The sequence below is a fragment of the Oncorhynchus keta genome, chromosome 15, assembly GCF_023373465.1.
Source record: "Oncorhynchus keta strain PuntledgeMale-10-30-2019 chromosome 15, Oket_V2, whole genome shotgun sequence".
Classification (NCBI taxonomy): domain Eukaryota; kingdom Metazoa; phylum Chordata; class Actinopteri; order Salmoniformes; family Salmonidae; genus Oncorhynchus; species Oncorhynchus keta.
The window spans coordinates 524,815-542,274 of NC_068435.1; the positions used below are offsets into that span (position 1 = coordinate 524,815).

The 17,460-nt window shown below is 35.4% G+C and overlaps 1 protein-coding gene across 2 annotated transcripts in view; it reads right to left on the minus strand.

Annotated features, from left to right (window-relative positions):
- The window catches only part of LOC118395161 (V-type proton ATPase subunit H-like), a 76,746-nt gene that overhangs the window by 26,986 nt on the left and 32,300 nt on the right, over positions 1-17,460 (minus strand). For both annotated transcript variants that reach the window (XM_052462701.1, XM_052462700.1), the window contains exon 8: positions 11,811-11,908. In XM_052462701.1, coding sequence (XP_052318661.1) covers positions 11,811-11,908 — 98 coding nt within the window. The remainder of the gene's footprint in view (positions 1-11,810; positions 11,909-17,460) is intronic.

A 17,460-nucleotide genomic window follows, 5' to 3' on the forward strand; every position in this document is an offset into this window, starting at 1 on the left:
TCCAGAGACTAGTAGTATTAGATGTAGTAATAGTATCCAGAGACTAGTAGTATTAGATGTGGTAATAGTATCCAGAGACTAGTAGTATTAGATGTAGTAATAGTATCAGAGACTAGTAGTATTAGATGTAGTAATAGTATCCAGAGACTAGTAGTATTAGATGTAGTAATAGTATCCAGTAGTATTAGATGTAGTAATAGTATCCAGAGACTAGTAGTATTAGATGTAGTAATAGTATCCAGAGACTAGTAGTATTAGATGTAGTAATAGTATCCAGAGACTAGTAGTATTAGATGTAGTAATAGTATCCAGAGACTAGTAGTATTAGATGTAGTAATAGTATCCAGAGACTAGTAGTATTAGATGTAGTAATAGTATCCAGAGACTAGTAGTATTAGATGTAGTAATAGTATCCAGAGACTAGTAGTATTAGATAGATCCAGAGACCAGTAGTATTAGTAATAGTATCCAGAGACTAGTAGTATTAGATGTAGTAATAGTATCCAGAGACTAGTAGTATTAGATAGATGTAGTAATAGTATCCAGAGACTAGTAGTATTAGATGTAGTAATAGTATCCAGAGACTAGTAGTATTAGTAATAGTATCCAGATAGTAGTATTAGATGTAGTAATAGTATCCAGAGACTAGTAGTATTAGATGTAGTAATAGTATCCAGAGACTAGTAGTAGTGTAGTAATAGTATCCAGAGACTAGTAGTATTAGATAGTAATAGTATCCAGAGACTAGTAGTATTAGATGTAGTAATAGTATCCAGAGACTAGTAGTATTAGATGTAGTAATAGTATCCAGAGACTAGTAGTATTAGATGTAGTAATAGTATCCAGAGACTAGTAGTATTAGATGTAGTAATAGTATCCAGAGACTAGTAGTATTAGATGTGGTAATAGTATCCAGAGACTAGTAGTATTAGATGTAGTAATAGTATCCAGAGACTAGTAGTATTAGATGTAGTAATAGTATCCAGAGACTAGTAGTATTAGATGTAGTAATAGTATCCAGAGACTAGTATTAGATATTAGATGAGACTAGTAATAGTAATAGTATCCAGAGACTAGTAGTATTAGATGTAGTAATAGTATCCAGAGACCAGTAGTATTAGATAGTATTAGATAATAGTATCAGAGACTAGTAGTATTAGATGTAGTAATAGTATCCAGAGACTAGTAGTATTAGATGTAGTAATAGTATCCAGAGACTAGTAGTATTAGATGTAGTAATGTACCAGAGACTAGTAGTATTAGATGTAGTAATAGTATCCAGAGACTAGTAGTATTAGATGTGGTAATAGTATCCAGAGACTAGTAGTATTAGATGTAGTAATAGTATCCAGAGACTAGTAGTATTAGATGTAGTAATAGTATCCAGAGACTAGTAGTATTAGATGTAGTAATAGTATCCAGAGACTAGTATAGTATAGTATCCAGAGACTAGTAGTATTAGATGTAATAGTATCCAGAGACTAGTAGTATTAGTAATAGTATCCAGAGACTAGTAGTATTAGATGTGGTAATAGTATCCAGAGACTAGTAGTATTAGATGTGGTAATAGTATCCAGAGACTAGTAGTATTAGATGTAGTAATAGTATCAGAGACTAGTAGTATTAGATGTAATAGTAATAGTATCCAGAGACTAGTAGTAGATGTGGTAATAGTATCCAGAGACTAGTAGTATTAGATGTAGTAATAGTATCCAGAGACTAGTAGTATTAGATGATGTAGTAATAGTATCCAGAGACTAGTAGTATTAGATGTATAATAGTATGAGACTAGTAGTATTAGATGTAATAGTATCCAGAGACTAGTAGTATTAGATGTAGTAATAGTATCCAGAGACTAGTAGTATTAGATGTAGTAATAGTATCCAGAGACTAGTAGTATTAGATGTAGTAATAGTATCCAGAGACTAGTAGTATTAGATGTAGTAATAGTATCCAGAGACTAGTAGTATTAGATGTAGTAATAGTATCCAGAGACTAGTAGTATTAGATGTAGTAATAGTATCCAGAGACTAGTAGTATTAGATGTAGTAATAGTATCCAGAGACTAGTAGTATTAGATGTAGTAATAGTATCCAGAGACTAGTATTAGATGTAGTATAGTATCCAGAGACTAGTATTAGATGTAAATAGTATCCAGAGACTAGTAGTATTAGATGTGGTAATAGTATCCAGAGACTAGTAGTATTAGATGTAGTAATAGTATCCAGAGACTAGTAGTATTAGATGTAGTAATAGTATCCAGAGACTAGTAGTATTAGATGTAGTAATAGTATCCAGAGACTAGTAGTATTAGATGTAGTAATAGTATCCAGAGACTAGTAGTATTAGATGTATAATAGTATCCAGAGACTAGTAGTATTAGATGTAGTAATAGTATCCAGAGACTAGTAGTATTAGATGTAGTAATAGTATCCAGAGACTAGTAGTAGTGTAGTAATAGTATCCAGAGACTGTAGTAATAGTATCCAGAGACTAGTAGTATTAGATGTAGTAATAGTATCCAGAGACTAGTAGTATTAGATGTAGTAATAGTATCCAGAGACTAGTAGTATTAGATGTAGTAATAGTATCCAGAGACTAGTAGTATTAGATGTGGTAATAGTATCCAGAGACTAGTAGTATTAGATGTAGTAATAGTATCCAGAGACTAGTAGTATTAGATGTAGGATAATAGTATCCAGAGACCAGTAGTATTAGATGTAGGTAATAGTATCCAGAGACTAGTAGTATTAGATGTAATAGTATCCAGTAATAGTATAATAGTATCCAGAGACTAGTAGTAGATAATAGTATCCAGAGACTAGTAGTATTAGATGTAAATAGTATCCAGAGACCAGTAGTATTAGATGTAGTAATAGTATCCAGAGACTAGTAGTATATGTAGTAATAGTATCCAGAGACTAAGTATTAGATATAATAGTATCCAGAGACTAGTAGTATTAGATGTAGTAATAGTATCCAGAGACTAGTAGTATTAGATGTAGTAATAGTATCCAGAGACTAGTAGTATTAGATGTGGTAATAGTATCCAGAGACCAGTAGTATTAGATGTGGTAATAGTATCCAGAGACTAGTAGTATTAGATGTAGTAATAGTATCCAGAGACTAGTAGTATTAGATGTAGTAATAGTATCCAGAGACTAGTAGTATTAGATGTAGTAATAGTATCCAGAGACTAGTAGTATTAGATGTAGTAATAGTATCCAGAGACTAGTAGTATTAGATGTAGTAATAGTATCCAGAGACTAGTAGTATTAGATGTAAATAGTATCCAGAGACTAGTAGTATTAGATGTAGGTAATAGTATCCAGAGACTAGTAGTATTAGATGTAGTAATAGTATCCAGAGACTAGTAGTATTAGATGTAGTAATAGTATCCAGAGACTAGTAGTATTAGATGTAGTAATAGTATCCAGAGACTAGTAGTATTAGATGTAGTAATAGTATCCAGAGACTAGTAGTATTAGATGTAGTAAGAGACTAGTAGTATTAGATGTAGTAATAGTAATAGTATCCAGAGACTAGTAGTATTAGATGTAGTAATAGTATCCAGAGACTAGTAGTATTAGATGTAGTAATAGTATCCAGAGACTAGTAGTATTAATAGTATCCAGAGACTAGTAGTATTAGATGTATAATAGTATCCAGAGACTAGTAGTATTAGATGTAGTAATAGTATCCAGAGACTAGTAGTATTAGATGTAGTAATAGTATCCAGAGACTAGTAGTATTAGATGTAGTAATAGTATCCAGAGACTAGTAGTATTAGATGTAGTAATAGTATCCAGAGACTAGTAGTATTAGATGTAGTAATAGTATCCAGAGACTAGTAGTATTAGATGTAGTAATAGTATCCAGAGACTAGTAGTATTAGATGTAGTAATAGTATCCAGAGACTAGTAGTATTAGATGTAGTAATAGTATCCAGAGACTAGTAGTATTAGATGTAGTAATAGTATCCAGAGACTAGTAGTATTAGATGTAGTAATAGTATCCAGAGACTAGTAGTATTAGATGTGGTAATAGTATCCAGAGACTAGTAGTATTAGATGTAGTAATAGTATCCAGAGACTAGTAGTATTAGATGTAGTAATAGTATCCAGAGACTAGTAGTATTAGATGTAGTAATAGTATCCAGAGACTAGTAGTATTAGATGTAGTAATAGTATCCAGAGACTAGTAGTATTAGATGTAGTAATAGTATCCTAGAGACCAGTAGTATTAGATGTAATAGTAATAGTATCCAGAGACTAGTAGTATTAGATGTAGTAATAGTATCCAGAGACTAGTAGTATTAGATGTGGTAATAGTATCCAGAGACTAGTAGTATTAGTATCCAGAGACTAGTAGTATAATAGTATCCAGAGACTAGTAGTATTAGATGTAGTAATAGTATCCAGAGACTAGTAGTCCAGAGACTAGTAGTATTAGATGTAGTAATAGTATCCAGAGACCAGTAGTAGTATTAGATGTAGTAATAGTATCCAGAGACTAGTAGTATTAGATGTAGTAATAGTATCCAGAGACTAGTAGTATTAGATGTAGTAATAGTATCCAGAGACTAGTAGTATTAGATGTAGTAATAGTATCCAGAGACTAGTAGTATTAGATGTAGTAATAGTATCCAGAGACTAGTAGTATTAGATGTAGTAATAGTATCCAGAGACTAGTAGTATTAGATGTAGTAATAGTATAATAGTATCCAGAGACCAGTAGTATTAGATGTGGTAATAGTATCCAGAGACTAGTAGTATTAGATGTAGTAATAGTATCCAGAGACTAGTAGTATTAGATGTAGTAATAGTATCCAGAGACTAGTAGTATTAGATGTAGTAATAGTATATTAGATGTAGTAATAGTATCCAGAGACTAGTAGTATTAGATGTAGTAATAGTATCCAGAGACTAGTAGTATTAGATGTAGTAATAGTATCCAGAGACTAGTAGTATTAGATGTAGTAATAGTATCCAGAGACTAGTAGTATTAGTAGTAATAGTATCCAGAGACTAGTAGTATTAGATAATAGTATCCAGAGACTAGTAGTATTAGATGTAGTAATAGTATCCAGAGACTAGTAGTATTAGATGTAGTAATAGTATCCAGAGACTAGTAGTATTAGATGTAGTAATAGTATCCAGAGACTAGTAGATATAGTATAGATAGTATCCAGAGACTAGTAGTAATAATAGTATCCAGAGACTAGTAGTATTAGATGTAGTAATAGTATCCAGAGACTAGTAGTATTAGATGTAGTAATAGTATCCAGAGACTAGTAGTATTAGATGTAGTAATAGTATCCAGAGACTAGTAGTATTAGATGTAGTAATAGTATAGAGACTAGTAGTATTAGATGTAGTAATAGTATCCAGAGACTAGTAGTATTAGATGTAGTAATAGTATCCAGAGACTAGTAGTATTAGATGTAGTAATAGTATCCAGAGACTAGTAGTATTAGATAATTAGAGACTAGTAGTAATAGTAATAGTATCCAGAGACTAGTAGTATTAGATGTAATAGTAAGAGACTAGTAGTATTAGATGTAGTAATAGTATCCAGAGACTAGTAGTATTAGATGTGGTAATAGTATCCAGAGACTAGTAGTATTAGATGTAGTAATAGTATCCAGAGACTAGTAGTATTAGATGTAGTAATAGTATCCAGAGACTAGTAGTATTAGATGTAGTAATAGTATCCAGAGACTAGTAGTATTAGATGTAGTAATAGTATCCAGAGACTAGTAGTATTAGATGTAGTAATAGTATCCAGAGACTAGTAGTATTAGATGTAGTAATAGTATCCAGAGACTAGTAGTATTAGATGTATGTATCCAGAGACTAGTAGTATTAGATGTGGTAATAGTATCCAGAGACTAGTAGTATTAGATGTAGTAATAGTATCCAGAGACTAGTAGTATTAGATGTAGTAATAGTATCCAGAGACTAGTAGTATTAGATGTAGTAATAGTATCCAGAGACTAGTAGTATTAGATGTGGTAATAGTATCCAGAGACTAGTATTAGATGTAGTAATAGTATCCAGAGACTAGTAGTATTAGATGTAGTAATAGTATCCAGAGACTAGTAGTATTAGATGTAGTAATAGTATCCAGAGACTAGTAGTATTAGATGTAGTAATAGTATCCAGAGACTAGTAGTATTAGATGTAGTAATAGTATCCAGAGACTAGTAGTATTAGATGTAGTAATAGTAATAGTATATTAGATGTAGTAATAGTATCAGAGACTAGTAGTATTAGATGTAGTAATAGTATCCAGAGACTAGTAGTATTAGATGTAGTAATAGTATCCAGAGACTAGTATTAGATGTAGTAATAGTATCCAGAGACTAGTAGTATTAGATGTAGTAATAGTATCCAGAGACTAGTAGTATTAGATGTGGTAATAGTATCCAGAGACTAGTAGTATTAGATGTGGTATCCAGAGACTAGTAGTATTAGATGTAGTAATAGTATCCAGAGACTAGTAGTATTAGATGTGGTAATAGTATCCAGAGACTAGTAGTATTAGATGTAGTAATAGTATCCAGAGACTAGTAGTATTAGATGTAGTAATAGTATCCAGAGACTAGTAGTATTAGATGTAGTAATAGTATCCAGAGACTAGTAGTATTAGATGTAGTAATAGTATCCAGAGACTAGTAGTATTAGATGTAGTATCCAGAGACTAGTAGTAAGATGTAGTAATAGTATCCAGAGACTAGTAGTATTAGATGTAGTAATAGTATCCAGAGACTAGTAGTATTAGATGTAGTAATAGTATCCAGAGACTAGTAGTATTAGATGTAGTAATAGTATCCAGAGACTAGTAGTATTAGATGTAATAGTATCCAGAGACTAAGTAGTATCCAGAGACTAGTAGTATTAGATGTAGTAATAGTATCCAGAGACTAGTAGTAGATATTAGATGTAGTAATAGTATCCAGAGACTAGTAGTATTAGATGTAGTAATAGTATCCAGAGACTAGTAGTATTAGATGTGGTAATAGTATCCAGAGACTAGTAGTATTAGATGTAGTAATAGTATCCAGAGACTAGTAGTATTAGATGTGGTAATAGTATCCAGAGACTAGTAGTATTAGATGTAGTAATAGTATCCAGAGACTAGTAGTATTAGATGTAGTAGATCCAGAGACTAGTAGTATAGATGTAGTAATAGTATCCAGAGACTAGTAGTATTAGATGTAGTAATAGTATCCAGAGACTAGTAGTATTAGATGTGGTAATAGTATCCAGAGACTAGTAGTATAATAGTATCCAGAGACTAGTAGTATTAGATAGTAATAGTATCCAGAGACTAGTAGTATTAGATGTAGTAATAGTATCCAGAGACTAGTAGTATTAGATGTAGTAATAGTATCCAGAGACTAGTAGTATTAGATGTATAGTATCCAGAGACTAGTAATTAGATGTAGTAATAGTATCCAGAGACTAGTAGTATTAGATGTAGTAATAGTATCCAGAGACTAGTAGTATTAGATGTAGTAATAGTATCCAGAGACTAGTAGTAGTATTAGATGTAGTAATAGTATCCAGAGACTAGTAGTATTAGATGTAGTAATAGTATCCAGAGACTAGTAGTATTAGATGTAGTAATAGTATCCAGAGACTAGTAGTATTAGATGTAGTAATAGTATCCAGAGACTAGTAGTATTAGATGTAGTAATAGTATCCAGAGACTAGTAGTATTAGATGTAGTAATAGTATCCAGAGACTAGTAGTATTAGATGTAGTAATAGTATCCAGAGACTAGTAGTATTAGATAGATGTAGTAATAGTAGTAATAGTATCCAGAGACTAGTAGTATTAGATGTAGTAATAGTATCCAGAGACTAGTAGTATTAGATGTAGTAGTATCCAGAGACTAGTATTAGATGTAGTAATAGTATCCAGAGACTAGTAGTATTAGATGTAGTAATAGTATCCAGAGACTAGTAGTATTAGATGTAGTAATAGTATCCAGAGACTAGTAGTATTAGATGTAGTAATAGTATCCAGAGACTAGTAGTATTAGATGTAGTAATAGTATCCAGAGACTAGTAGTATTAGATGTAGTAATAGTATCCAGAGACTAGTAGTATTAGATGTAGTAATAGTATCCAGAGACTAGTAGTATTAGATGTATAATAGTATCCAGAGACTAGTATAGTATAGTATCAGAGACTAGTAGTATTAGATGTAGTAATAGTATCCAGAGACTAGTAGTATTAGATGTAGTAATAGTATCCAGAGACTAGTAGTATTAGATGTAGTAATAGTATCCAGAGACTAGTAGTATTAGATGTAGTAATAGTATCCAGAGACTAGTAGTATTAGATGTGGTAATAGTATCCAGAGACTAGTAGTATTAGATGTAGTAATAGTATCCAGAGACTAGTAGATGTAGTATTAGAGACTAGTAGTATTAGAATAGTATCCAGAGACTAGTAGTATTAGATGTAGTAATAGTATCCAGAGACTAGTAGTATTAGATGTAGTAATAGTATCCAGAGACTAGTAGTATTAGATGTAGTAATAGTATCCAGAGACTAGTAGTATTAGATGTAGTAATAGTATCCAGAGACTATTAGTAATAGTATCCAGAGACTAGTATTAGATTAGTATCCAGAGACTAGTAGTATTAGATGTAGTAATAGTATCCAGAGACTAGTAGTATTAGATGTAGTAATAGTATCCAGAGACTAGTATTAGATGTAGTAATAGTATCCAGAGACTAGTAGTATTAGATGTAGTAATAGTATCCAGAGACTAGTAGTATTAGATGTAGTAATAGTATCCAGAGACTAGTAGTATTAGATGTAGTAATAGTATCCAGAGACTAGTAGTATTAGATGTAGTAATAGTATCCAGAGACTAGTAGTATTAGATAGTATCCAGAGACTAGTAGTAGTAATAGTATCCAGAGACTAGTAGTATTAGATGTGGTAATAGTATCCAGAGACTAGTAGTATTAGATGTAGTAATAGTATCCAGAGACTAGTAGTATTAGATGTAGTATCCAGAGACTAGTATATTAGATGTAGTAATAGTATCCAGAGACTAGTAGTATTAGATGTAGTAATAGTATCCAGAGACCAGTAGTATTAGATGTAGTAATAGTATCCAGAGACCAGTAGTATTAGATGTGGTAATAGTATCCAGAGACTAGTAGTATTAGATGTAGTAATAGTATCCAGAGACTAGTAGTATTAGATGTGGTAATAGTATCCAGAGACTAGTAGTATTAGATGTAGTAATAGTATCCAGAGACTAGTAGTATTAGATGTGGTAATAGTATCCAGAGACTAGTAGTATTAGATGAGACTAGTAGTAATAGTATCCAGAGACTAGTAGTATTAGATGTGGTAATAGTATCCAGAGACTAGTAGTATTAGATGTAGTAATAGTATCCAGAGACTAGTAGTATTAGATGTAGTAATAGTATCCAGAGACTAGTAGTAATAGTATCCAGAGACTAGTAGTATTAGATGTGGTAATAGTATCCAGAGACTAGTAGTATTAGATGTAGTAATAGTATCCAGAGACTAGTAGTATTAGATGTAGTAATAGTATCCAGAGACTAGTAGTATTAGATGTGGTAATAGTATCCAGAGACTAGTAGTATTAGATGTGGTAATAGTATCCAGAGACTAGTAGTATTAGATGTAGTAGATAGTAGTATTAGATGTAGTAATAGTATCCAGAGACTAGTAGTATTAGATGTGGTAATAGTATCCAGAGACTAGTAGTATTAGATGTAGTAATAGTATCCAGAGACTAGTAGTATTAGATGTAGTAATAGTATCCAGAGACCAGTAGTATTAGATGTAGTAATAGTATCCAGAGACTAGTAGTATTAGATGTAGTAATAGTATCCAGAGACTAGTAGTATTAGATGTGTAGTAATAGTATCCAGAGACTAGTAGTATTAGATGGTATTAGATGTAGTAATAGTATCCAGAGACTAGTAGTATTAGATAGTAATAGTATCCAGAGACTAGTAGTATTAGATGTATAGTATCCAGAGACTAGTAGTATTAGATGTAGGTAATAGTATCCAGAGACTAGTAGTATTAGATGTGGTAATAGTATCCAGAGACTAGTAGTATTAGATGTAGTAATAGTATCCAGAGACTAGTAGTATTAGATGTAGTAATAGTATCCAGAGACCAGTAGTATTAGATGTAGTAATAGTATCCAGAGACTAATAGTATAGTATCCAGAGACTAGTAGTATTAGATGTAGTAATAGTATCCAGAGACTAGTAGTATTAGATGTGGTAATAGTATCCAGAGACTAGTAGTATTAGATGTAGTAATAGTATCCAGAGACTAGTAGTATTAGATGTAGTAATAGTATCCAGAGACTAGTAGTATTAGATGTAGTAATAGTATCCAGAGACTAGTAGTATTAGATGTAGTAATAGTATCCAGAGACTAGTAGTATTAGATGTAGTAATAGTATCCAGAGACTAGTAGTATTAGATGTAGTAATAGTATCCAGAGACTAGTAGTATTAGATGTGGTAATAGTATCCAGAGACTAGTAGTATTAGATGTGGTAATAGTATCCAGAGACTAGTAGTATTAGATGTGGTAATAGTATCCAGAGACTAGTAGTATTAGATGTAGTAATAGTATCCAGAGACTAGTAGTATTAGATGTGGTAATAGTATCCAGAGACTAGTAGTATTAGATGTAGTAATAGTATCCAGAGACTAGTAGTATTAGATGTAGTAATAGTATCCAGAGACTAGTAGTATTAGATGTGGTAATAGTATCCAGAGACTAGTAGTATTAGATGTAGTAATAGTATCCAGAGACTAGTAGTATTAGATGTAGTAATAGTATCCAGAGACTAGTAGTATTAGATGTAGTAATAGTATCCAGAGACTAGTAGTATTAGATGTAGTAGTATAGTAGTAGTATTAGATGTAGTAATAGTATCCAGAGACTAGTAGTATTAGATGTAGTAATAGTATCCAGAGACTAGTAGTATTAGATGTAGTAATAGTATCCAGAGACTAGTAGTATTAGATGTAGTAATAGTATCCAGAGACTAGTAGTATTAGATGTAGTAATAGTATCCAGAGACTAGTAGTATTAGATGTAGTAATAGTATCCAGAGACTAGTAGTATTAGATGTAGTAATAGTATCCAGAGACTAGTAGTATTAGATGTAGTAATAGTATCCAGAGACTAGTAGTATTAGATGTAGTAATAGTATCCAGAGACTAGTAGTATTAGATGTAGTAATAGTATCCAGAGACTAGTAGTATTAGATGTGTAATAGTATCCAGAGACTAGTAGTATTAGATGTAGTAATAGTATCCAGAGACTAGTAGTATTAGATGTAGTAATAGTATCCAGAGACTAGTAGTATTAGATGTAGTAATAGTATCCAGAGACCAGTAGTATTAGATGTAGTAATAGTATCCAGAGACTAGTAGTATTAGATGTAGTAATAGTATCCAGAGACCAGTAGTATTAGATGTAGTAATAGTATCCAGAGACTAGTAGTATTAGATGTGGTAATAGTATCCAGAGACTAGTAGTATTAGATGTAGTAATAGTATCCAGAGACTAGTAGTATTAGATGTAGTAATAGTATCCAGAGACTAGTAGTATTAGATGTGGTAATAGTATCCAGAGACTAGTAGTATTAGATGTAGTAATAGTATCCAGAGACTAGTAGTATTAGATGTAGTAATAGTATCCAGAGACTAGTAGTATTAGATGTAGTAATAGTATCCAGAGACCAGTAGTATTAGATGTGGTAATAGTATGCAGAGACTCACCAGTTGACCCCGTCAGCCTCCACCCAGGCAAACCTGTACTCATTCACCCTCAACATCAGCTGGAGACAGCCTGCTACACACTGCACATACTGAGAGCTCTGCAGGGGGAGAACACAGACACAAACTTTTATTAAGACTGATCAGGGAAACACAGGCAGGGATTTGGAGATACAGTGGGGCAAAAAAATTATTAGTCAGCCACCAATTGTGCAAGTTCTCCCACTTAAAAAGATGAGGCCTGTAATTTTCATCATAGGTACACTTCAACTATGACAGAAAAAAATAGAAAGAAAATCCAGAAAATCACATTGTAGGATTTTTAATGAATTTATTTGCAAATTATGGTGGAAAATAAGTATTTGGTCACCTACAAAAGTTTCTCAATACTTTGTTATATACCCTTTGTTGGCAATGACAGAGGTCAAACGTTTTCTGTAAGTCTTCACAAGGTTTTCACACACTGTTGCTGGTATTTTGGCCCATTCCTCCATGCAGATCTCCTCTAGAATAGTGATGTTTTGGGGTTGTTGCTGGGCAACACGGACTTTCAACTCCCTCCAAAGATTTTCTATGGGGTTGAGATCTGGAGACTGGCTAGGCCACTCCAGGACATTGAAATGCTTCTTACGAAGCCACTCCTTTGTTGCCCAGGCGGTGTGTTTGGGATCATTGTCATGCTGAAAGAGCCAGCCACATTTCATCTTCAATGCCCTTGCTGATGGAAGGAGGTTTTCACTCAAAATCTCACAATACATGGCCCCATTCATTCTTTCCTTTACACGGATCAGTCATCCTGGTCCCTTTGCAGAAAAACAGCCCCAAAGCATGATGTTTCCACCCCCATGCTTCACAGTAGGTATGGTGTTCTTTGGATGCAACTCAGCTTTCTTTGTCCTCCAAACACGACGAGTTGAGTGTTTACCAAAAAGTTATATTTTGGTTCCATCTGACCATATGACATTCTCCCAATCTTCTTCTGGATCATCCAAATGCTCTCTAGCAAACTTCAGACAGGCCTGGACATGTACTGGCTTAAGCAGGGGAACACGTCTGGCACTGCAGGATTTGAGTCCCTGGTAGCGTAGTGTGTTACTGATGGTAGGCTTTGTTACTTTGGTCCCAGCTCTCTGCAGGTCATTCACTAGGTCCCTCACGTGTGGTTCTGGGATTTTTGCTCACCGTTCTTGTGATCATTTTGACCCCACGGGGTGGGAGCCCCAGATCGAGGGAGATTATCAGTGGTCTTGTATGTCTTCCACTTCCTAATAATTGCTCCCACAGTTGATTTCTTCAAACCAAGCTGCTTACCTATTGCAGATTCAGTCTTCCCAGCCTGGTGCAGGTCTACATTTTTGTTTCTGGTGTCCTTTGACAGCTCTTTGGTCTTGGCCATAGTAAAGTTTGGAGTGTGACTGTTTGAGGTTGTGGACAGGTGTCTTTTATACTGATAACAAGTTCAAAACAGATGCCATTAATACAGGTAACGAGTGGAGGACAGAGGAGCCTCTTAAAGAAGAAGTTACAGGTCTGTGAGATCCAGAAATCTTGCTTGTTTGTAGGTGACCAAATACTTATTTTCCACCATAATTTGCAAATAAATTCATAAAAAATCCTACAATGTGATTTTCTGGATTTTTTTCCCCCTCAATTTGTCTGTCATAGTTGAAGTGTACCTATGATGAAAATTACAGGCCTCTCATCTTTTTAAGTGGGAGAACTTGCACAGTTGGTGGCTGACTAAATACTTTTTTGCCCCACTGTACCTGCTCTTCCATTCTGAAACAGGTATGTTCAACATCACCAATCAAATCCATCTTTATTTATAAGCCCATTTAACAAAAACAGCCACAGTGCTTGACAGTAACTGCTCAACAGTAACCTGCATCTGCAACCACGAACACCATGCAGAACCATGCTAGACAAAGAGAGTATCATTACAGAACAGACAGGGACGTGTCCCCTCAAGGACCTGTGCAAAGAAAGCTGAGGAGAAAATAGATCCAATTAATCTGTTAATTGGCGTTTCATAAAAGTTTTTAAAAAAGGATCAGGAAGGAGTGAGAAACTGAGGAGACATCCTGAGAGCAACAGAAGCAGTAGAAATAGCAGCAATAGTAGTAATAATAGCAGCAGCACTAATAGATGTAGTAGTACAAGTACTAGTAGTAGTAATAATAATAATAATAATAATAATAATAATAATAATAATAATAATAGTAGTAGCAGATTTAGAAGTAGTATAATTATTAATAGTAGTAATAATAGCAGCAGCACTAATAGCAGCAATAATTGTAGATGTAGTAGTACAAATACTAGTAGTAGTAATAATAATAATAATAATAATAGTAGTAGCAGATTTAGTAGTAGAATTATTAATAGTAGTAATAATAGCAGCAATAATAGTAGATGTAGTAGTACAAATAATAGTAGTAGTAGTAACAATAATAATAATTGCAGATTTAGTAGTAGAATTATTAGTAGTAATAATAGCAGTAATAATAGTAGATGTAGAAGTAGTAATAATAATAATAGTAGTAGCAGTAGTAGTAGCAGCAGTAGTAATAATAATAGTAGTAGCAGTAGTAGGCTCTCTCTGCAGTAGATTGCAACTCCACCCCCTTTGGCAGTTCTATCTTGTCAGAAAATGTTATAGTTAGGGATGGAAATGTCAGGGTTTTTGGTGATCTTCCTAAGCCAGGATTCAGACACAGCTAGGCCATCCGGGTTGGCAGAGTGTGCCAAGGCAGTGAATAAAACAAACTTAGGGAGGAGGCTTCTAATGTTAACATGCAAGAAACCAAGGCTTTTACGATTACAGAAGTCAACAAATGAGAGCGCCTGAGGAATGGGAGTGGAGCTAGGCACTGCAGGGCCCGGAATAACCTCTACATCACCAGAGGAACAGAGGAGGAGTAGGATAAGGGTAAGGCAAGGTCAGGGTGTTGAGCCTTTTCCCCACACATCTCTTTAAAACCTCTTCAAGAACTGACCCTCCCTCCCCCCCATTTTCAGTAGCTCATAACCTGAAGCAAGGATATGCATATTCTTGATACCATTTGAAAAGAAATACATTGAAGTTATTGGAAATGTGAAATTCAAGAGAATATAACACATTAGAATTGGTAGAAGAAAACAAAGATTTTTTTTTTTTATCATCTTTGAAATGCAAGAGAAAGGCCATACTGTACTATTCCAGGTTAGGTGCAATTTAGATATTGGCCATCAAACTTGTCGTTGTCAATATGAAAACGTTTAAACACAAAAGCGACATGCTGCATGACATCAGCAGCCTGGTGGTCCACAATAGCTTAACTGGTGTATTTTAACAGCAATAAACCCATCAGGTTAAAATGTATTTAGTATATGTCAAACCAGGCAACTAAAAGCAACTTTCTCAACAATGTTTTGGTTTGTTTCTAGCTTGTTAGATGGGTAGCTAACCTTACATTAGCTGGCTAACCAGTTCAAATAATGACCACATCATATAGCTGACAATGTAATATAATAATAATGTCTTAGCTAATTTGTATTCATTACATTATTACTGGAAAAGAAACTCAACAAGATCAATGTTCACAAGTTAATGGCGAGCTAATTAGAGAAAATAGCTTACGAATGTGAGTGAGACAAAATAAAAAACAGGGCATTCTACCAGAGAATTGTAGAACTTGGACACTGTCTTGTTGGCCTACCGATATGTCCAAATCTGACTTTGGTGCACGTCATGTTGTTCTTCCCATGTCAGTCTCTGGTAAACACACTATATAAAATAAAATCAAAGTTTGTTCGTCATATGCAGAGGATACAGAAGGTGTAAACGTTACAGTGAAATGGTTACTTGTGTTAGTGTTAGCTAGCTACATAGCTGTCTTGCTGTCTTCGTATCCAAGATAATTGTGTAGTTTAGAGTGTGTAGTCTTAGAGTGATTATCTTAACTTACCGAGGTTAGCTAGCCAGCTGTTTGTCGTCCTTAACGTAGGAGACTCTGCTAGCTAGCCAACAGCTACCCAACAGCTAGCCGACAGCTAGCCGACAGCTAGCCGACAGCTAGCCGACAGCTAGCCGACAGCAAGCCGACAGCAAGCCGACAGCAAGCCGACAGCAAGCCGACAGCTAGCCAACAGCAAGCCGACAGCTAGCCAACAGCAAGCCGACAGCTAGCCAACAGCAAGCCGACAGCTAGCCAACAGCAAGCCGACAGCTAGCCAACAGCAAGCCGACAGCTAGCCAACAGCAAGCCGACAGCTAGCCAACGTCTACCGAATAGGACTCAACAACCCGGTCGCATTCAAAGGTAGTATCACATTTTCATTTCATTTCATTACAGTACAACGGTTTGACTTGTTTGATCGTAGCTAGCTACACAGCTAGCTACATAGCCGTCTTTGTATCAAAGATAATTGTGTAGTCTAGAGCGATTTTCTAGGTTAGCTAGCCAGCTATTGTCGTTCTTTTAACGCAACGTAACGTAAACAACACTGCTAGCTAGCCAGCTAGCCCCCGAATAGCAGCACTGCAGAAACTATTACACTCAACGGAACGACTTGATTAGTGTAGTGTCAACAACGCAGCCACTGCCAGCTAGCCTACTTCAGCAGTACTGTATCATTTTAATCATTTTAGTCAATAAGATTCTTGCTACGTAAGCTTAACTTTCTGAACATTCGAGACGTGTAGTCCACTTGTCATTCCAATCTCCTTTGCATTAGCGTAGCCTCTTCTGTAGCCTGTCAACTATGTGTCTGTCTATCCCTGTTCTCTCCTCTCTGCACAGACCATACAAACGCTCCACACCGCGTGGCCGCGGCCACCCTAATCTGGTGGTCCCAGCGCGCACGACCCACGTGGAGTTCCAGGTCTCCGGTAGCCTCTGGAACTGCCGATCTGCGGCCAACAAGGCAGAGTTCATCTCAGCCTATGCCTCCCTCCAGTCCCTCGACTTCTTGGCACTGACGGAAACATGGATAACCACAGACAACACTGCTACTCCTACTGCTCTCTCTTCGTCCGCCCACGTGTTCTCGCACACCCCGAGAGCTTCTGGTCAGCGGGGTGGTGGCACCGGGATCCTCATCTCTCCCAAGTGGTCATTCTCTCTTTCTCCCCTTACCCATCTGTCTATCGCCTCCTTTGAATTCCATGCTGTCACAGTTACCAGCCCTTTCAAGCTTAACATCCTTATCATTTATCGCCCTCCAGGTTCCCTCAGAGAGTTCATCAATGAGCTTGATACCTTGATAAGCTCCTTTCCTGAGGACGGCTCACCTCTCACAGTGCTGGGCGACTTTAACCTCCCCACGTCTACCTTTGACTCATTCCTCTCTGCCTCATTCTTTCCACTCCTCTCCTCTTTTGACCTCACCCTCTCACCTTCCCCCCCTACTCACAAGGCAGGCAATACGCTCGACCTCATCTTTACTAGATGCTGTTCTTCCACTAACCTCATTGCAACTCCCCTCCAAGTCTCCGACCACTACCTTGTATCCTTTTCCCTCTCGCTCTCATCCAACACCTCCAACACTGCCCCTACTCGGATGGTATCGCGCCGTCCCAACCTTCGCTCTCTCTCCCCCGCTACTCTCTCCTCTTCCATCCTATCATCTCTTCCCTCTGCTCAAACCTTCTCCAACCTATCTCCTGATTCTGCCT